This window comes from Lithobates pipiens, unplaced genomic scaffold, assembly GCF_037356315.1.
Source record: "Lithobates pipiens isolate NorthernLeopardFrog02 unplaced genomic scaffold, aLitPip1_a1.2 Scaffold_18, whole genome shotgun sequence".
Classification (NCBI taxonomy): domain Eukaryota; kingdom Metazoa; phylum Chordata; class Amphibia; order Anura; family Ranidae; genus Lithobates; species Lithobates pipiens.
Genome location: NW_027507758.1, coordinates 21,682,791 through 21,705,647, shown reverse-complemented (window position 1 = coordinate 21,705,647; position 22,857 = coordinate 21,682,791). Strand labels below are relative to the sequence as shown.

Below are 22,857 nucleotides of genomic sequence, written 5' to 3'. Positions count from 1 at the left end.
TTTGGTTTCATCTGACCAGAGCACCTTCTTCCACATGTTTGGTGTGTCTCCCAGGTGGCTTGTGGCAAACTTTAGACGAGACTTTTTATGGATATCTTTGAGAAATTACTTTCTTCTTGCCACTCTTCCATAAAGGCCAGATTTGTGCAGTGTACGACTGATTGTTGTCCTATGGACAGACTCTCCCACCTCAGCTGTAGTTCTCTGCAGTTCATCCAGAGTGATCATGGGCCTCTTGGCTGCATCTCTGATCAGTCTTCTCCTTGTCTGAGCTGAAAGTTTAAAGGGACGGCCAGGTCTTGGTAGATTTGCAGTGGTCTGATACTCCTTACATTTCAAAATGATCACTTGCACAGTGCTCCTTGGGATGTTTAAAGCTTGGGAAATCTTTTTGTATCCAAATCCGGCTTTAAACTTCTCCACAACAGTATTATGGACCTGCCTGGTGTGTTCCTTGGTCTTCATGATGCTCTCTGCGCTTTCAACAGAACCCTGAGACTATCACAGAGCAGGTACATTTATACAGAGACTTGATTACACACAGGTGGATTCTATTTATCACCATCAGTCATTTAGGACAACATTGGATCATTCAGAGATCCTCGCTGAACTTCTGGAGTGAGTTTGCTGCACTGAAAATAAAGGGGCCGAATAATTTTGCACGCACCACTTTTCAGTTTTTTATTTGCTAAAAAAGTTTAAAATATCCAATAGATTTCGTTCCACTTCACAATTGTGTCCCACTTGTTGGTAATTCTTCACAAAAAATAAAAATGTTATATCTTTATGTTTGAAGCCTGAAATGTGGCAAAAGGTTGAAAAGTTCAAGGGGGGCGAATACTTTCGCAAGGCACTGTATATTTACGTTTTTGGTTGTAACATTACAAAATGTGCAAAATTTCAAGGGCTATGAATACTTTTTTCAAGGTACTGTATGTGTTCACCAGCATTTGGCTAAATATTTCATGTGCAGTAAGGCTGCATCTGTTAATGTATTTAATCAGGATTTGTTACTTAATAAAAAAAAATAAAGTTTATTTGATTTTAAAAGGTAATTGTGGTAAAATCTGCCCTGGAAGATACCATTCACATTTCAGACTCCTTTTCTGTTACCGATTATTATTTTATCCCCTCCTTTGGCAGGCTGTAGGAAGTGTGAAGGACTTGGACATGGAACTCTTCAGTCACCTGAACCATGGCACAGCCTTCATCCAAGTCAGCACAAAGCAGCACCCACGCGGTGAGATCCGGGGTCAGGTGAGATCTAGGGTCAGGCAAATCTGGGGTTAGGTGAAAGCTGGGGTCAAGTGAGATCCATGGTCAGGTGTGAGATCTAGGGTCAAGTGAGATCCATGGTAATTTTTGAGATCTGGGGTCAAGTGAGATCCATGGTTACGTGTGAGATCTGGGGTCAAGTGAGGTCCATGGTCTCGTGTGAGATCTGGGGTCAAGTGAGGTCCATGGTCTCGTGTGAGATCTGGGGTCAAGTGAGATCCAGGATCAGGTGTGAGAACTGGGGTCAAGTGAGATCCATTATCATTTGTGAGATCTGGGGTCAAGTGAGGTCTATGATCACATGTGAGATCTGGGGTCAAGTGAGATCCATGGACACATGTGAGGTCTGGGGTCAAGTGAGATCCATGGTTTCATGTGGGATCTGGGTTCAAGTGAGATCCATGGACATGTGTGAGAGCTGGGGTCAAGTAAGATTCATGGTCATGTGTGAGATCTGGGGTCAAGTGAGATCCATGGACATCTGTGAGATCTGGGGTCAAGTGAGATCCATGGTCACATATGAGATCTGGGGTCAGGCAAGTATGAAGTGCAGATTGTCCTTCTGGATGAAATGATGTTACCACATTAAAGAAATCAATTAAGGGACAGCAGCTGTGTGTATTGCTCCCCCTGTCCTGTTTAGGTCCATATTCCGAACAATTGTAAATTGGGAGGAACTTCACCATCCCCTGATGACTCTGAGAAGGAATCAACTGGCAAAAGTGTCCAGAGCCACCCAGAAGAACATCGGAGAGATCCAGAGTCTTGTTATTTTGAAGGAAAACTAAGGGCCCATGGCAGTCGCTGGGCCCCTGATTATGACAGGAAATGCTCTGAGTGCACCTGTCAGGTACGGCATTGTGGAGGCTGTAATGTACACTGCCAATAACTTCCGTTTATCCTTTTTTTTCTAAGAATAACGTTTTATTCATTTATAAATATCACAAAAAAAGAGACAGAACAAAGGGAAGTCAAATTTGACATTATCACAATGTCACAGGTGATTTCAACTGGTGTCATACAATGAACAAGCAGGCTAACATAAGATGCTGAGGGGAGGGGGAAGTAAGAGGTGAAGTGGTGGGGAATGTGCATCTTGTGCGTGACAGAACTCGCAAAGATAATCCCTCCAGCTAGTTCAGAATAGGATAATGGTCTGTGGACCATTAGAGAGGGTTCTCATTTATAAATTATACCTCTATCGGGAAAAGGGTCACCCTACAATGTGCCATGTGTAAGGCTCTCTAGGCTGATGGTCCACCATTGGTGTCATGGGTCACCCTACATTGCGCCAGGTATAGGGCTCTCAAGCAGAGGCGGCTCCAGGCTTTGTGAGGCCTTAGGCATAACTTAGACATGAGGCCCCACTCACGTTCATAAGGGAAAAAATAATTCAAGCAATAAAATTGAATTACATATTAAGCGTACTGGCTTCTGTGTCCTCTATTTCAAAGCTGGTGTCAGTGCTGACACGCTCTCAATACTGGTGTCAGGGCACTCCAACTCAGTGCAGTGTGCTCTCTCTCAGTGCTGGTGTCAGTGCTCCGTCTCTCTCAGTGCTGGTGTCAGTGCTCCGTCTCTCTGTGCTGGTGTCAGTGCTCCGTCTCTCTGTGCTGGTGTCAGTGCTCCGTCTCTCTCAGTGCTGGTGTCAGTGCTCTGTCTCTCTCAGTGCTCCGTCTCTCTTTGTGCTGGTGTCAGTGCTCCGTCTCTCTCAGTGCTGGTGTCAGTGCTCCGTCTCTCTGTGCTGGTGTCAGTGCTCCGTCTCTCTCAGTGCTGGTGTCAGTGCTCTGTCTCTCTCAGTGCTCCGTTTCGCTCAGTGCTGGTGTCAGTGCTCCGTCTCTCTCAGTGCTGGTGTCAGTGCTCCGTCTCTCTCAGTGCTGGTGTCAGTGCTCCGTCTCTCTCAGTGCTGGTGTCAGTGCTCTGTCTCAGTGCTCTGTCTCTTTCATCATCCCTGTTGGGCAGCAATAGGTCCCCTCGGACTCCTCATAGTGAAAGAGCTCCTGGTGGGAGATAGCCACAGAGAAGCCGATCATGAGCAGTGCAGAATGAAGAGTGCATTGCACACTTGGCTGAGGATCACACTGGACTGAGCTGGGACCTCCCGACCACCGCAGTGGAGCCCTGGATGGCTGGAGATGAGGGTGGGGTGGACTCAGGTCAGGAGGACATGGGTTGTCAATCACAGGCAGGCACATTGGGACACTGGCAGAGGACTGAGCAGGCCTGACTGTAAACCCCAGTCACATGTATCCCCCCCAAGTCACATTCGCACCTCCCGCTGCATGCTCCCCCGTCGGATATACCCCCCCAGTCACATTCACACACCCCCAATCACATATTCTCCCCCCTCTAGTGATATGCGCACACCTCCCCCCGTCACATGCACACACCTCCCCGTCACATGTTCACCCCCTAGTGACATGCACACACCCCCCAGTCAAATGCACCCACCGCCCCCAGTCACATACACACACCCCCATCACATGTGCCCCCAGTCACATGTTCACCCCCCCAGTCACCTGCATGTACCCCCCAGTCATATGTTCACCCCCCTAGTGACATGCACACACCCCCCCCAGTCACATGTTCACCCCCTAGTAACATTCACTCACCCCCCCTAGTGACATGCACACCCCCCCATTCACATGCACACACCTCCCCCAGTCACATGCATGTACCCTCCAATCACATGTTCACCCCCCTAGTGACATGCACACACCCCCCATTTCCCATGCACACACCCCTAGTGACATTCACACACCCCCCCAGTCACACGTTCACTCCCCTAGTGACATGCACACACCCCCCATTCACATGCACACACCCCCCCAGTCACATGTTCACCCCCTAGTGACATTCACCCCCCCCCAGTCACACGTTCACCCCCCCTAGTGACATGCACACACCCCCCATTCACATGCACACCCCCCCGTCACATGTTCACCCCTCTAGTGACATGCACACCCCCCATTCACATGCACACACCTCCCCCAGTCACATGCATGTACCCCCCAATCACATGTTCACCCCCCTAGTGACATGCACACACCCCCCATTCACATGCACACACCTCCCCCAGTCACATGCATGTACCCTCCAATCACATGTTCACCCCCCCTAGTGACATGCACACACCCCCCATTCACATGCACACACCTCCCCAGTCACATGCATGTACCCTCCGATCACATGTTCATGCCCCTAGTGACATGCACACACCCCCCATTCACATGCACACACCCCTAGTGACATTCACACACACCCCCAGTCACACGTTCACTCCCCTAGTGACATGCACACACCCCCCCATTCACATGCACACACCTCCCCCAGTCACATGTTCACCCCCCTAGTCACATTCACACACCCCCCCCAGTCACACGTTCACCCCCCTCCCTAGTGACATGCACACACCCCCCATTCACATGCATGTACCCTCCAATCACATGTTCACCCCCCCTAGTGACATGCACACACCCCCCATTCACATGCACACACCTCCCCAGTCACATGCATGTACCCTCCAATCACATGTTCACCCCCCCCTAGTGACATGCACACACCCCCCATTCACATGCACACACCTCCCCCAGTCACATGCATGTACCCTCCAATCACATGTTCACCCCCCCAGTGACATGCACACACCCCCCATTCACATGCACACACCCCCAGTCACATGCACACACCCCTAGTGACATTCACACACACCCCCAGTCACACGTTCACCCCCCTAGTGACATGCACACACCTCCCCCAGTCACATGCATGTACCCTCCAATCATATATTCACCCCCCTAGTGACATGCACACACCCCCATTCACATGTACCTCACACATAAAGGCTCTGTCCCCTCACAGCTCGGTCAGCACATCCTCAGCTCACTGAGCTCAGTAGTCAGTCGGCTGCACACAGACAGGCTACAGCGAGAGAACTGGAATTGGCTCCACCTCCACCACAGAAGCCCCGCCCTGGAAGGAGGGTGGACTCGCAATCCTGCTGAGGTGCTAGCTGTACCCAGCCTTTGCACAAGATATCGGCTCAAGGGACTGACATCATTTGCTGGCCGGGCTGTGAGGGGCGGGGCAGTTGCTGGTCTCTGTCGGCTGTTCCAATGGAGACTGGGCAGTCATCTCATGGGGCGTGGTGTAACAGAGCAGAAAGGAGGAGGAGGACGGTTTGTAAACTGAAGGAGGCGGGCACAAAGCTCCCCTGCGCTGACTGTACTAGGATTGATGCAGGAGGATAGTAGAGTAGAGGCAGCTCTTTAGGCAAACTAGGCGGTGACGAGGCTCCTGAGAGGGCGAGGCCCTTAAGAGGGCGAGGCCTTAGGCCATCGCCTAATTTGCCTAATTAGAGAGCCGCCTCTGCTCTCAAGGCTGAGAGTCCACCATTGTGGTCCAGGGTGACCCTGCATTGCGCCAGGTGTAGGGCTCCCAAGGCCCTTTGGCCAATTTTGGCCTGCCTTGGCCAATTTTGCCTCTTGCTGAGGAGCATGCTGTGATTGGCCAAAGCATGCAGGTCAGGTGTATGCTTTGGCCAATCATCATACAGCAATGCACTGCGATCTTGCAGTGCATTATGGGGCGCTCAAATTTGCTGCATACGCCCCATAAAATTTGCAAAATTCTCATGAGACCAAGATAAGCTTACCGTATATACTCGAGTATAAGCCGAGATTTTCAGCCTCTTTTTTGAGGCTGAAAGTGCCCCCCTCGGCTTATACTCGAGTCACCGCTGTCTGCCCGCTCGATCAGCGTGTCGAGCAGACAGACAGCGGCCATTCTATTCAAAAGCCGCGCCTCCGGCTCCGCCTTCGCCTGTGATAGGCGGAACACTGAATTTCCCAGCAGCCTGTGTTCCGCCTATCACGGACATCGTATCATCCTCGTACTACGGACGAGGATGATACGACGTCTGTGATAGGCGGAACACAGGCTGCTGGGAAATTCAGTGTTCCGCCTATCACAGGCGAAGGCGGCGGCGCAGCTTTTGAACTGTACAATGGCCGCCGACGAAGAGGGCACGGGACGGCACGGCACGGGACGGGACGGGGGCAAGGCAAGGCACGACACGGGACGGATGCAAGGAGGCAAGGCACGGCACGGGACGGAGGCAAGGAGGCAAGGCACGGGACGGAGGCTCGGGACAAAGGTAGGCTGGACACACACACACACACACACACACACACACACACACACACACACACACACGGATGGAGACACACACAGGGATGGATGGATGGATGGATGGATGGAGACACACACACACAGGGATGGATGGATGGATGGATGGAGACACACACACACAGGGATGGATGGATGGATGGATGGAGACACACACACACAGGGATGGATGGATGGATGGACACACACACACACACACAGGGATGGATGGACGGACACACAGGGATGGACGGACACACAGGGATGGACGGACACACAGGGATGGACGGACACACACACAGGGATGGACAGGCATGTCTCACCCTTGGCTTATACACGAGTCAATAAGTTTGCCAGTTTTTTGGGGGGTAAATTGGGGGCCTCGGCTTATATTCGGGTCGGCCTATACTCGAGTATATACGGTATTTGGTTCAGATGAATGAATGATTTGTATAGCGCTGCAAATTCGAACTGAATCGCCTCAAGGTGCTTCTTAGAAGAGGTGGGTCTTTAGTTTTTTTCTGAAGGCCTGATGGTTTTCTTCGGTGGGTAGAGCGTTCCATAGCCATGGTCCTTGGACTGCGAATCTTCGTTCTCCCTTAGATTTGTAGGGGGACTTGGGGATGAGGAGGCGGTTTTGGTTTGTGGATCGGCGGTATGTAGTGTTTTATTTTCTCACATAGGTATTGAGGAGCGTTTCCTTGTGTATATTTGATGACTTGTAGGCGTGCAATCTGGTAATTAGGTAGTCCTATGTAGAGGGAATTTGCGTAGTCGAGTCGCGAATTGATGATTGTTCCAACTACTAACGCTTTCTCCTTTTCTGGAATGAAGGGTATGAGTTTGCGTATCAGGCGGAGAAGATGGTGGGATCCACTGACTACTGATCCTATTTGTGCATCCATAGTCATCTCTGCGTCTTTTGGCTTTGGTGCTTGGAAGGATGGTCTGTCCAAGGATGGTGGGTGGTGTCCATGGGGTCTTAGTTTTTATCTTTCGGCTTGCGTTGAGGAGCAGAAGCTCTGTTTTCGATCCATTGAGTTTGAGGGAGCTAGTGGTCATCCAGTTATCTATCAATGTGAGACATTTTTTCTACTTTCTGGTATTGGTCTTTTTGTCCGGTGATGCGGAAGTAAAGTTGAGTGTCGTCAGTGTATGAATGGAAGCATAGCTCCGATTTGCTGATGATTTTGAAGAGTGGACAGATGTAAATGTTGAAGAGTACTGGTGACAGGGGTGATCCTTGAGGGACTCCAGACGAAATTGCCCGGGTTTCAGAAGTGAAGACTCCTAGTTTCACTGTCTGCAACCGATTTCCTAAGAAGGAAGCGAACCATGGAAGATCTAGATCTGTAACTCCTGCCACTTCTTTGAGGCAGATGAGCAGCGTATTGTGGTCCACTGTGTTGAACGCTGCACTAAGGTCCAGCAGTACCAAGAGACACAATTCTCCGTCATCAGCTGCTTCAAGGGCGTCGTCCCATATTTTTAGAAGTGCCGTTTCTGTGCCATGGCCTGGGCGGAAGCCTGATTGCAGTGGGTCCAAGAGTTTGTGTGTGTCCAGGTGGAGTTGTAGCTGTTGTACTACTGCTTTCTCCATAATCTTGGGGATGGTGTTCAGGCTTGTTACCGGTCTGGGATAGTTGGGATCTTTGGGGTCGAGGTTGGGTTTCTTTAGGAGTGGTTTGATGATGCCTTGCTTGAGGGTGATTGAAACAATCCCTTCTTTGAACGACTGATTTACTAGGTGCGTTATACAAGGGGTCAAGATGTCAGAACATTCTTTCAGGAGTTTTGTGGGAATGATGTCATTGGGTGATGTACTGTCTCGGAGGCTCTTGATGATGTTTTTTGGTGTTATCAGTGGTGATCGGGGTCAGCGAAAAATTTGGTGCTTGTGTGATGTTCAGGTGGATTTCCTCTCCTTGCTTAGGGTGAGTAAGGTTGGTTCTTGTTTTTTTTTTTTTTTGTCGAATCATTTTCTGAATGTTGTTGAATTTGTTGATTTAAAAAATCTGATAACTCGTTCTTGAGTTTTGTTTGCTGGGGGCTCAAGACAGGTGGGGTTCATAGTCTGGGTGACTCGTTTGAACAGTTCACGTGGGCGGTTTAAGGCTTTTGAGAGGGTGTTTGAGAAATGTTATTTTTTTGCTTTGAAAATTGCTTTGTGATATTTCTTGGTGAGTGTTTTGTAGTTTGTGTGATTTTTTCCTTTGTAGAATTTCTTCTCCAGGCTCTTTCAGCTCTTCTGTGTTCCCGTTTCTGTAGAGTAAGAGTGCCATTAAACCATCCAGAATTTTTCCTGCGGATGAGTGCTCTTCGTTTCGGAGTGACTGAGTCTGCTGTTTGAAGTAATGCCTTGTTTAAGGAGCTGAGTATTTGTTCTGTTGAGTGGTTTAGATTTAGCATTGCTATTTTGTTCGATAATGTGGTATCAAGTGAGTGTGGTGGCAACCAGGTGAGGAGTACAAAGACAAGTGTGTCTTGCCTACAGTCAAGCATGGTGGTGGGAGTGTCATGGTCTGGGGCTGCATGAGTGCTGCCGGCACTGGGGAGCTACAGCATTGAGGGAACCATGAATGCCAACATGTACTATGACATACTGAAGCAGAGCATGATCCCCTCCCTTCAGAGACTGGGCCGCAGGGCAGTATTCCAACATAACAACCCCAAACACACCTCCAAGACGACCACTGCCTTGCTAAAGAAGCTGAGGGTAAAGGTGATGGACTGGCCAAGCATGTCTCCAGACCTAAACCCTATTGATCATCTGTGGGACATCCTCAAACGGAAGGTGGAGGAGCGCAAGGTCTCTAACATCCACCGGCTCTGTGATGTCATCATGGAAGCGGACTCCAGTGGCAACCTGTGAAGCTCTGGTGAACTCCATGCCCAAGAGGGTTAAGGCAGTGCTGGAAAATAATGCTGGCCACACAATATTGACACTTTGGGCCCAACTTAGGGGTGTAGTCACTTTTTTTTGCCAGCGGTTTAGACATTAATGGCTGTGTATTGAGTTATTTTGAGGGGACAGCAAATTTACACTGTTATACAAGCTGTACACTCACTACTTTACATTGTAGCAAAGTGTCATTTCTTCAGTGTTGTCACATGAAAAGATATAATAAAATATTTACAAAAATATAAGAGGTGTACTCACTTTTGGGAGATTATATATTTTATATATATATATATATATATATAAATAATTAAATAAATATATATATATATATATATATATATATATATATATATATATATATATATATACCGGTGTATTTATAGTATTTTTATTTTTTTATAACAACCTTACTGTGTCTTTGCCAAAAAAAAAAAAAAAATTTTTTTTTTTTTTTTTGCCACCAAAATAAACAAGGTTATTGTCCTGATAAATCACAGAATTAAATTTGTATTTGTATCTACAGTAAATCTAGTGGTTATACTAGAAAAAAAAAATTTTTTTTTTTTTTTTTTTTACCTTTAGGCCTCATGCACACAGGATGTTAAAAAAACACCAGCGCTGCTGCCAGGAAAAATCATTGTTAAAAACGCTCTCTTAGCCACGCTTTTTGAATAGCGTTTACAGGCGTTTAGCCGCATTAGCGTTTTTGTTTTGTCATTTTTACAGTAAAAGCGCTCTCTATAATGTAAAAAACGTCTAATAACACCAAACGTGGCTAAAAGCTTGTTACATCGTTAAGGTGTGTTTAGCCGCGTTTTTACAGCCAACTGCCTCTGCTCCTAGAAGCACAGGCAGTCATGTTTTTTTTTTTTTTCTTACTGCCCCTAAACGCTTATGCCTTCAAACTCCTCTGAAAGTTTATGTGCGCACGGACAGATAGGCTAACATGGAGGAGAGTTCAGAGGCAATACAAAAGAAAAAAAAAAACGCAGGCGCCCCTAAAAGCAGCTGTAAAAACGTCCTGTGTTTATGAGCCCTTAGAATATATAGAAATATTTCTTGGAAGATAATGCTACAAAGAGAAATCCTCGTTTGTACCAATTTGGCAATATACAATCTTTGTTGAATCCAGTAGACCCGTAGCTGTACGATTGCTTCCCTATACAGAATAAATACAATATCTGTAAAGTAAGAAATGACCCGATGACTTTACTCCTCCATTTCTCTTCCAGAAGCGCACAGTGATCTGTGACCCTATTGTGTGCCATCCTCTGCACTGCAGCCAACCTATCCAGCTGGCGGAGCACTGCTGCCCCGTGTGTGACGGTGCGTTCCCAGCAAATGCCGAACAAAGATTTGCTTTAGTTGCAGTTAGATGAATATTGTGCTTCGGGGTTACCATGTCCGATAGGTCAATCAATAGGATTTTTACGTAGTCACTGTAATATGTTATAAATATTGCAATGTTTATTGAGGGACACAGCACAGGATATCCAATATACAGGTTATGCTGCTGCCTACTGGAGGATTTGGATACTAAGTTTGTAAAATAAATTATGACATGAGGTTAGTTTCATATAGAGGCCATAACCTCACCTACTATGAAGCCTAACTGTAGTAAAGCATTGTGAACCACAAAACTATGGCAGTAGTCAACCAAAAAAGTCCACCAAGAGGGGTAAGACTTGTTACCTTCAATGATTTTGGGAGATTAGGATTTTACTGAGACACAAAGTTTTCCCCTTCACTCATTAAAGAACACAGTACAAGATACTTAATACATGTCAGGGATGTGCAGTCAGGGAAGGCAGGTGAGGCAGAGCCTTACCTGCCTCCCCTGACTTCACGTGCCATGAACATTAGGAAAAAAAAAAACTCGGCGACCTGGGGTCACAGAGACCCCAAATTTGGGGGGTAGATAGCTGAAGTCCTACCCCACCACTGATCAAAATGGGGCTTCTATCATCTATGGTTTTGGAGACATGGGGCTCCTTGCGCAGCCTGTCAGAAGCTACATATAGGGCAGTTTAAATACAAGCTGGCACACTCTGTTTGCAGCAGACTGAGAGGATGAGCTCACAGAGCCTCTCCTCACTTCTTGTCAGAGGCACTGAGCTCAATGGACAGCTTGGAGCCTTGGACCAATGGTAGAGTACCATTGGCCCAAGCTGTTCAATAAAAATGCTACAGTGGAGGCACGCCTCTCACTGCAGTGTCATAGAAGGGGATGTGTCTAAAAGGCAAATACTTCCTTCCAGCTCAGCCCTCTTAACTAGAAGGAAAAAATACGGGTTTATGGGTATAAGATTTACCCACAATCCCATGTTTTTCTCACACAGTTAAGAGGGAGAATGAGAATCTGCTGCTTCTGAAAAGGTACAAGCTAAATTATATATTATTATACTATATGTTATAAGATAATAATTTATTATTAATCTATTTACTTTTCACTCTCCTCTTCACTATCCCTTTCCTCACTTTTTATTTGTGTGTGTTTTTGTCACAGTCTGTCACTGCACGTTTTGATGAGTAGGGTGTCGGTCCTCGGACCAATCCTGAACGTCTTGTGGGAGAGCGGACATAGGCCTTCTGGCTTGGTCCAATCTCCATTGAGGGGGGCCTACCTTCGGGGAAGCCCCCATAGTACCAAGTACCTAGGAGGTTCTGTTTCGGCAGTCCTCCCAGGGAAAGGAGGTCTTCCGGTTTTGTCCAGGGACCACTTGTTGAGTCTGGTACCTCAGTCCCCGTCTGGAGCCTAACGCCCCGGGGGATCAGGGTATGGTCCTTCTTTTGGAGGACATCAGGCACCCGTCTGCACTTTTTAGTGTTTCACTCTTTATGTGTGTGCACATTTTTTATGCACCGGGTGGAAGTTTTTTGGGTGTGTTTTGCACGCCATGGGCTTTTTAAAAAAAAAAAAAAAAAAAAAAATTAATCTATTTACTGTGAAATTACGGGTTTAAAGTTATAACTTCAAACTTCAGTAATTTGTCCATTAAGCCACCTGCTTGAGTACAAATTTAGAAAATATAGTAAATGACCTTAAAAAACAATATATAATAATTATTTGTATATTACTTACTTATGGTAATTAACCCCTTGCCACCCAGGCCAATTCTGACACTTCTCCGCTACATGTAAAAATCATATTTTGTTTTGCTAGAAAATTACTGAGAACCCCCAAACATTATATATATTGTTTTAGCAGACACCCTAGGGAATAAAATGGTGGTCATTGCAACTTTTTATGTTACACGGTATTTGCGCAGCAATTTTTCAAATGCATTTTTTTTTTGGAAAGAAACTGTTTCATGAATAAAAATAAAAACAAAAAAACAAAAGTTAGCCTGATTTAAAAAAAACATTTTTTGTATAATGTGAAAGATGATGTTACGCCGAGTAAATAGATACCTAACATGTCAAGCTTTAAAATTGCGCACACTTATGGAATGGCGCCAAATTTCAGTACTTAAAAATCTCCATAGGCGACTCTTTAAAACATTTTTACAGGTTACAAGTTTAGAGTTACAGAGGAGGACTAGTGCTAGAATTATTGCTCTCGCTCTAACATTCGTGGCGTATGAAATCTGTGTGTATCTCGCTCTGATACTAACCATTGCCTCACCAGCCACTGACCTCACCGTAGTTCCCTGGTCCATGTAAGTTATGCTGCTGTCTGCAAGATGGTTTGGATACTAAATTTACCAAATGAAATCTTCATCTAGAGCAGGGGTAGAACACTTTGCAGAGGTTTAGATCTACATGGACAACATGTAGGAAATCAAAGTTTGATTACCTATACATACCAAATCTGCAGTCTGTTTGCCCCAATGGCATATGTCATTACACTTGAATAGAGATCAATTTCATTAACTCCAACACTTTGTATCAACATTTTTGCTTTATGCATTTTACCTATTTTCAGAGAAGAAAGAGATCCTGGTGAAGAACCACAGAAGACCTAAAAGTGAAGGTAGGAAACTTTCCTTGCCTCCTGTAATGTTCCTTAACTACTATTTGGTATCTCATCACATCATCCTCTCTACTGCAGGGTGTTACTTCAATGGGGAATGGAGGTCCGCTGGAACACTATGGCATCCGTGGATTGAACCTTTTGGTCTAGTTTTATGTGCAACTTGTTCGTGCAAAGTAAGATTCCCCACGTTCCTTCCACCCTTGATGTCCCACCAGCTCACTCTGGCTCTGACTTTACCCATCTCTCTTTGTGTTAGGCGTTCTCACAAGACCTGCACTGTGTGCGACAGACCTGCCCACATCTTTCTTGTGCCAATCCAATCCGCTCCAACCCGATGGACTGCTGCAAAAAATGTCCAGGTGATAGGAAGAAGTAAATGACGGGCTTTTGCTTGGTGGCAAATACCGTGTGTGTTTGTGACATGGGAAAGGAAAAACCCTGTTGTGCTCATTCATAATTCATTGACGGGTGCATTTGGCCTCCTTCTGATCTGCATCAAGCTGCTTTGTAATCCTATAGATTTGTGGTTCTGGGGTAACCAAAAGCCCATCCACACAGGACCTAAGGCAGTTTAAAACTGAGGCAGAGTGTTAAATGCTCTCTGAGGTCCAGTATAGCATTATATTATGCTATCCACATAGCAGGCAGCGCTCTCAGCTAGTTTTCACATATTTTCAAAACTTTGCTTACCTCCTATTGATTACAGAGCTCAACAGCTCAAACTGAGCTGTATACACTCGGGTCAATGGGTTAGAGCAGTCATTCAACCCCCTCCCCCCAGCTTTGTCCAAGATTTCTATCAGACATATCCTGCCTGGAAGATAGCTAGCACTATGCTGTTTACTAAGATAACCCATAGTGCTCTGGGAATCCTGTGGCCTGTATTAAATTATTTACTTGAAAAACAAGTGCACAAGTGATTGTATTGAGTGCAGACACAAAAAAAAATCATTTACACCACATCCTGGCCTTGGGTTGGGGTGGTTATCCTGGGATGATTTGCAGCCAACGATTGCCTAATAAGCAGAAGTGATCAGGGTAGCTTAACAGCCACTCGATTGCTTCTGCAGGCAGCGCAAATAGATCTCCCCCCCCCCCCCTCTTGCTGCCTTTCTCGTACTCACCTGTCCCAGGACCGATTCAACCGACAGCGACAGAGACCCTACACTGCGACCCCCGCAAAACCAGAAGCGACAAGGATTTTGTCACTTTCGATTTTGGCTGTTTGTTAGCAGCTGATCAGACTGTGTCTGATCATTTGCATTGGAGGCCAGCAGAGAGATCTGGGGTCCAATAGACCCCAGATCACTCCATAAAGAGGACCTGTCACGGCCTGTTGTTCATCCCTTGCAACATCAAAAAAGTTGAAAAAAATTTAAGTGACAGTATGAAAATAAAAGTTTCAAATAAAATAAATAATACAAATAAAATTTAAAGCACCCGCTCATGCTTACGCGCAAATGCGAATGCATACGTAAGTCCCGCACGCATATGTAAATGGCGATCGCACCTCACTTGTGGGGTATCGCCGTGAACGTTAGAGCGAGAGCAATCATTTTAGCTCCAGACCTTTTAACCTGTAATGGCTTTTAAAGCGTCTCCTATGGAGATCTTTTTAGGTACCGTGGTTTGGCATCTTTTCCCTGGCGCACGCAATTTAATTCTTGACATGTTATCTATTTACGATACGTAACATCATCTTTTATATTTTAGCAAAAAAATTGTTATTATATAGTGTTTGTGTGCTATAAAATTAAAGTGAATTTTTTCAAATTGAAAATTGCATTTGAAAAAATGCTGGGCAAATACCTGTGACAGTGTAGAATCGTTGCAGGCAGAGAAGACGCTTTAAAATAGGAGACACTTTAAATTGCCTACTAAAAAAATATATATAGTGTTGGGGGATTCTAAGTGATTTTCTAGCAAAAAAAAAAAATATAGATTTTTACATGTAGGAGAGAAATGTCAGAATTGGCCCGGTAGGGAAGTAGTTGGCAACAACCGGGCAGCAGGAGTACATACAGAATCAGGAACCAGAAGTGGAGTTAGAGCCAGGCCAAGGTCAGTATCAGGCAAGCAGAGGAGGCAACGGAACAGCAGGCAGGAGGCAAGGTCAAGTCACAAGCCAGAATCAGCAACAAGGTTACAGGAACAAGCAGGAACAACAAATGTCAGGTCAGGATACGGGTATACACACTGGATCAGGCAGGAGCCGACAACCACTCAACAATGATGCCAAGTCCTGTAGCGCTTTAAATAGGCCACTGGGCGCCAAAGTTCATCCAAACATGCACGCTCACCCTCATGAGCAGTCATGGTCGTGTAGATGTGGCCTAATTCTGTGCACAGTTCTGTGGACCATTCTGCGCACATGCGCATTTCTTTGAGCCACGGGCATGACCTCGGTTTTCCTGACACATATAAACATAAAAATAAAAATTGCTAATTGACCCCTAACCATTTTAATGTCTCTTCTTCATAACACTAATATCCTATCCTCTCCTCTGCAGAGGAGGAGCAGAAGCCCGCAGAGCTGGCAGAGACTATGCAGTCTGATGAGCCGCGCCAATGCAAAGTGATGGGTCACTTGTATTCAAACAACGAGCGTTGGCACCCAACGGTCGAAAAACATGGCGTGGTGCCGTGTGTGACCTGCATCTGCCTGGTAAGTAAAAACAGCAGGGAGTGTGGGAGATGGATAGACATAAGGATACTTTGCCATAAAGGGCTAAGGAACAGGGTCACCTAACTCCTCTTTTCCTTGTCCTCATCAGCAGTACCAAGACACATTATATTTGCTTCCTTGCCACTCCTTTCAGCCACAAGCAAAGAGAAGAAACACTGTATAATCTGAAAGTAATAATTTAGAGCTTACACAGAGGTGAGAGTGTTTGCTGGCCATTAGGAAGCACCAACCCTGTGACGTGTGTAGAATGGGAGTGAGTTACATGCTCCTCCATACCTAGAAGTTCTGTCACAAATAGGAAGAGATAGCCCGACTGCCACACACCTTACCCGACCTGTGTTATTAGCAGGTGAAAGTAGCCACTAACTTGATACATCCAGACAACGTGCTTCGCCCCCTGCCCCCGGGGGTTAATTATGTAGATCCTACATGATTAAGCGCCAGGGACAGGGCGAAACATGTTGGAGTTGTGGTCTGAATTTATCAAGTTGAGGCAGCTTTTACCTGCTAATAGCACGGGTCAGGTAAGGTGTGTGGCAGTCAGGTTATCTCTTCCTATTTCTGCATTCTGCTTCGGGTCTGGACGGACCTTTCCTCAGACTGCCACACACCTTACCCGACCCGAGTTATTAGCAGGTAAAAGAAGCCACAACTTGATACATCCAGGCCACAACTCCAACATGTTTCACTCCCGCCCCCGGGGTTAAATAATGTAGATCCTACATGATTAAGCGCCAGGGACAGGGCGAAACATGTTGGAGTTGTGGTCTGAATTTATCAAGTTGAGGCAGCTTTTACCTGCTAATAGCACGGGTCAGGTAAGGTGTGTGGCAGTCAGGTTATCTCTTCCTATTTCTGCATTCTGCTTCGGGTCTGGACGGACCTTTCCTCAGACTGCCACACACCTTACCCGACCCGAGTTATTAGCAGGTAAAAGCAGCCACAACTTGATACATCCAGGCCACAACTCCAACATGTTTCACCCCCGCCCCCGGGGCTTAATCATGTAGATCCTACATGATTAAGCCCCAGGGATGGGTGAAACATGTTGGAGTTGTGGTCTGGATTTATCAAGTTGTGGCTGCTTTTACCTGCTAATAGCACGGGTCAGGTAAGGTGTGTGGCAGTCGGGCTATCTCTTCCTATTTTTGCATTCTGCTTTGGGTCTGGACGGACCTTTCCTCAGCCTGCACCCTCACTAGTCAGTGGCATCCAACTCATTGGACCTTGACAGCCTGAATGGGTACCCTTAAGCATTTATCATGGGTCACCTATATGTTCTATCAGCCTTATCATTCCTTCATCTCTCTCTCAGCACAAAGGGGTTGGTGATCACATTTTCTCCACCATACTAAAGAAATACAGCTTGGTCAATGATTCACCGCCAGTCTGATGCCTGAACAATAAACACTGCAGTCATCCCTGTACACTGCCTTGTGTAATGCGGTACATCCTGATAAGTTCAGAGCTAAGCCCATCCCACCCCCCCCCCCCCCCTTAGCACATACTGTACACTATATTATCAAAAGTATTGGAACACCTGCCTTTACATGCACATGAACTGTAACAGCATCCCAGTCTTAGTCCGTAGGGTTCAATATTGAGTTGGCCCGCCCTTTGCAGCTATAACAGCTTCAACTCTTCTGGGAAGGCCGTCCACAAGGTTTAGGAGATGTGTCTATGGGAATGTTTGACCATTCCTCCAGAAGCACATTTGTGAGGTCAGGCACTAATGTTGGATGAGAAGGCCTGGCTCTCAGTCTCCATTCTAATTCATCCCAAAGGTGTTCTATCAGGTTGAGGTCAGTACTCTGTGCAGGCTAGTCAATTTCCTCTACCCCAAACTTGCTCATCCATGTCTTTATAAACCTTGTTTGTGCACTGGTCCAAATCATTTGGTGGAGGGGGGATTATAGTGTGGGGGTTGCTTTTCAGGGGTTGAGCTTGACCCATTAGTTCTAGTGAAGTAAACTCTGCTATAAAAAAAAAAAAAATCCCCCTTCCTTGCAAAGAAAGGCATAATGTGCTACTTAAAGGCAATATGTGACACTTCCCTGCAAATTAAGTCTGAGTTGTCCCTGCTGCAGGCCGCATCCATCTTCGCCCCTCTTCCTTCCGGGGCCACAGACTCCCGATGTGTGATAGGCCGGAGCCGCGTGACGTCACTCCTGCGTATGCGTGCGGGAGCTGCCATCTCGGCACACACTCCTGAAGAAATGGCACGGGCCGATATCCCTTCAGAGCGCATGTGCCGATGACATCATCGGCACAGTATACAGTAAATATCTCCTAAATGGCACATGTTTAGGAGATATTTACAGTAGCTACAGGTAAAGTAAGCCTTATTCTAGGCTTACATACAGGTACAAACAGAGGGAGGTTTACAACCTCTTTAAGGTATCAGTATACCAAGACATTTTGGACAAGTTCATGCTCCCAACATTGTGGGAACAGTTTGGGGATGACCCCTTCCTGTTCCAACATGACTGCGCACCAATGTACAAAGAAAGGTCCATAAAGACACAAATGAGCATGTCTGTGGTGGAGGAACTTGACTGGCCAGCACAGAGTCCTGACCTCAACCCAATAGAACACCTTTGGCATGAATTTAGAGTGGAGACTGCGAGCCAGGCCTTTTCGTTCACATCAGTGCCTGACCTGACAATTGCATTTCTGGAAGAATGGTCAAATATTCCCATAGACACACTCCTAAACCTTGTGGACGGCCTTCCCAGAAGAGTTGAAGCTGTTATAGCTGTAAAGGGCGGGCCAACTCAATATTGAACCCTACAGACTAAGACTGGGATGCCATTAAATTCCATGTTCGTGTAAAGGCAGCTAATATAACATATCTAGAAAGCCAATAAAAGGTGAGATTTGGGTACTTACACCATATGTCATATTTAAAATTAATTTTATTGATCTTGTTTTATGATGAATACGTATGTGAATCAATTGTTGTTTGAACATGGCAGAGAAGGATGTGGCTCTACAGAACAAGCTATGACCTTCTACATAGTTACATAGTAGGCGAGGATGAAAAAAGACACAAGTCCAACCTCTGTGTGTGATTATATGTCAGTATTACATTGTATATCCCTGTATGTTGCAGTTGTTCAGGTACTTATCTAATAGTTTTTTTAAACTATCGATGCTGCCCACTGAGACCACCGCCTGTGGAAGGGAATTCCACATCCTTGCCGCTCTCACAGTAAAAAACCCTCTACGTAGTTTAAGGTTCAGGTGTCCGTTTAGTATATTTTGATATTTTACATCTCTGGAGTTCTCTGCTCTTCTCAGAGATATTTGTTCTCACCCATGTGGCAGTTTAATATATCATGTAGATCACTTCTCCCACTGAGAATAGAAGTGATCTACAAACGCTCTGAGAATCCTGAACGCCTTCTGTTTCTGTAATCTCACAATAGCTCAGGAGATTTCAGTATCAGAATCCCAAAGTGAAATACGAAGCACTCCACATACACTGCACATATTAAGTTAATAATAAAGATATAATCCCCCTACCCAATAAACAGACACCCCATAACTGTAAAACATTCTAATACATAACATATGTGCATATTTATGCGAATGGTGTATTCTGAAATGATAGTACCCTATTTGTCATGCAGATATGCACCATTCATATAAAAACAATAAATATATATATTAAATAGTTCAAAGTAATTTTAAAAAAGCATAACAATAAAAATATTAAATTAACAATTAAAATAATAATAAATAAATACATAATAATAATAATAAATATATATATATTGTAATGGACGCCGTGGCTGGGTCCTGGAAGGACGCTATATTTCCCCTCTGTTTGGGTTGTGCTCTCTTTAAGGGAATACAATTGATTAACCCACCTGTTAAGGCAGTGTCTTTAAAAAGCAAGACAGGAAGTTGTAGAGGGGTGTGGTGGAGTGTGAGCAGCTTGATGCTGGCTGAAGAGTGGTTTGCCCTGTGGGAGACTGTAGTCCGTGTAAGGGACTGGGAAAGGCTGACAACCTTGAGAGTCAGGAAGACTAAGGAAGTCGGTGAGTCCAGGGGGCTGGAAAGAGTTGACAAATCTGTTGGGAGCAAGCAGAGGAACTGTTGACAATTGAGAGCCAGGTGGCTTGGTATGTTCATTTGTGTGCTGAATGAATTTAAACCCCTGCGTGGGATTACTGGATGAACTAAATATTTTTGTTTTCTTATAATAAACGTGGGCTACCAGGCCCTTAACCATAAAACGCCTGCCTGATGTAGACTAAAACGTGCATCTACCAATTGTGCTTAATCACCCCAACATTACAAGTGGTGTTCGAATGCGGGCATGTAGACGGTGGAATCCGGGCCCTTGCTCCACAGTGAGTCGCATCAGGAACTGCTGCTAGCTGTGTGTGGCAGCCAGGCGAACAGCATTGCGTATACGTTTATTTGATGGACTGTGTTGCATGCAGGTTGTGTACCTGTGAAGGAAGAATCAAACATCAGATTTTTTTTTTTTTGTTTTGTCCTTTGCTGAGAACTGTTACAAGCTGCTGTGTGCATGTGATTGCAAGGATGAGGCAGTCAAAAAGCAAGTTCATGTTTAATCAAGTTAAAGAGGATGTGAGCTCAGCATGGCCTGGGAAGATGTCTCCACCTTGTAGGGCCAGTCAAAAGGGGCCAGTGATTTGTGAGACAGTGAATGCATGGTTCAAGCGGAATCGCAAAGAGTGGGGCGCAGTGCAAGGAGCTGAAATCTTGGCCTCTGACTATATGCAACCCATGCTGCCTACAGAGGAGGTGGGAGACTTCCTTGTAAGATTTGAAAAAGTTGCTGTAAAGAAAAAATGGCCTAGGGACCGGTGGCCAAAACTGCTGCAAACCTTATTGCGGATAGAGTTCCGGTCGGTTTACCATTTGATGGATGGGGGCCAGGATGACTATCGCAAGTTTAAAGAGGAAATCCTTCTTAGAGGAGAGTTCCATCGTATCATGGGCCGCCAGCAATGCTCCAGGATGGGAGAAGTGTCGCCGGAAGTCCTAGGAATTGGAAATCCAGAGAAACGTAAGGTTTTCTGTCATGGCCACTTAGGCCAAGGGGTCAGTCCAGAAAGGAGAGTATATCAGCCTGAATCCTGCATGAGGTATAGCCAACCAGCTTTGGAGCGCAAGTCTGCAGTTACCCCTAGCAACAAGGATCTTGTGTTACCTACAGGGGGCGTCAGTGGGTCCAGAAAGGCTGCAGTTTTGCTCCCCGGCCACATGGGGGAGTCAGCCTGTGGAGACACCACACCAGTAAGACAACGCACTCAAGTGAAGGCTATGACACCAGCTGCAGGAACTGGTAAGACTGTTTCAGTTTATGATGCTGAACCCAGTGAAGTGGGAGTATGTCCAGTGGGGAGATCCGCAGTACAAATGGACATAGACTTTCTGCATTGTGCTACCCAGAGCAGTGGGGAGGCGCAGCGTAAAGCCCAACTAGACGCAGGGCTAAAGACTGAAAAGGACATGGGGACTCTGCATATGCCTGCTATGATCCAGCAGATGGCTGGAAAAATTGAGCTAGGGGTGACCAAAACAGTGCTGGTACCATGTTCCCTAGTGACAGCTGCTGCAGGGTTGCCCAGGGAAACTTCCAAGGAGCTTGCAGTGTTGGAGCAGAGAGTTTCCCAGGTCAGCTATGGAGCTGCCCAAATAGGCAAAAGTGCCCCTTTACAGAGAGCAGGTGCTGTGAAGAGTCGCTCAGAGGTTATGGTGGCTTATAAACAAACCACAAAAACAGCAGTTGTGTCTACATGTAATGAGAATGCTAATGATCGTACTAACAAAAGTGATACTATTGCTAAACGTGATGAGTGTAATGACATTGAAACATGTATTTCTTGTAATGTCATATCTGAGAGTGAGGTTGGTAATGTGTTCACTACCAGTGATGAGAGTAGGAGATCTCCCATGATAGGCAGAGGCACAGGATTGTCCATGGAAGTCTCATGGGGTCTCCATGTGTTGGAGTCAGAGGCTGCCCAGGATGGCTCTGGTGCTATGCTGGTGGAACAAGGGGGGACTAATTCACACAGTGAAAGCGTGTGGGCACAGCCCCACAACCCTACGTGTAGCCCAGTGGGCAAGGGGTTAATTCAGCCTGCAAAAGCTGAGTGTACAAAGCTGGATGTGTCTGTAGTGCCACCAGAAAAAGGTGTTCAGAATGGTGTGCTGCACCAAGCTTTAGGTGATGAAGCATCACCCCAATGCAATGTTGATAAAAGTGTGGTGTTACAAAATGATGTATATAGAAATGACGAATGTGCAGTTAAAGCTAATGAATCCCAGGGTTCTGTGTGGCTTTCTACAGCAGGTGATGCAACACTGTGGAACACCCATGGTGGAACCACAATGGACTGGGACAGCTGGGCCAAACAATTGCTAGCCATGCTGAGTAAGGCTAGCTTAAGTAACAAGGGTGTGGACACAACTGCTATGCCAGACAGGGGGACCGCAGAGCCGCCGGTGGTTGAGGGCGTCTTGGTCCGTGCAAAGGTTGCTGCCCTCCCCTCTGAAGAAACAGTTCAGGGCACTGGCATCGCAGATGTGTTGTCCACAGCCCCACAGCTAAATGATATTGAGTATCAAAGTGATAGTGTGACTTGTAATGACCTGCAGAGGCTCACCAACACTGGTGCAGAATGGATAAGTGTGAGACATGTGTCTGACAGCTCTCCAGGGGAGAAACAAGCTGTGATGATGAGTACCTCCAAGGAGGATGAGGTCTCTTCAAATGTCTCACCCTCTCAACCTGCAGTCGCTGAGCCCCTCCATGCTTGGGTCAGGGTAGTTTGTTAGAACAGGTACCCATGGAGTGGTGGACAACGG

General features: G+C 46.1%; 1 protein-coding gene across 1 annotated transcript in view; it reads left to right on the top strand.

Annotated features, from left to right (window-relative positions):
* Positions 1-22,857, top strand: part of LOC143987002 (chordin-like) — a 63,823-nt gene that overhangs the window by 34,989 nt on the left and 5,977 nt on the right. Inside the window, exons 15-21 of the mRNA XM_077485440.1 lie at positions 1,144-1,257; positions 1,919-2,125; positions 10,576-10,669; positions 13,269-13,316; positions 13,395-13,492; positions 13,576-13,678; positions 15,830-15,984. Coding sequence (XP_077341566.1) covers positions 1,144-1,257; positions 1,919-2,125; positions 10,576-10,669; positions 13,269-13,316; positions 13,395-13,492; positions 13,576-13,678; positions 15,830-15,984 — 819 coding nt within the window. The remainder of the gene's footprint in view (positions 1-1,143; positions 1,258-1,918; positions 2,126-10,575; positions 10,670-13,268; positions 13,317-13,394; positions 13,493-13,575; positions 13,679-15,829; positions 15,985-22,857) is intronic.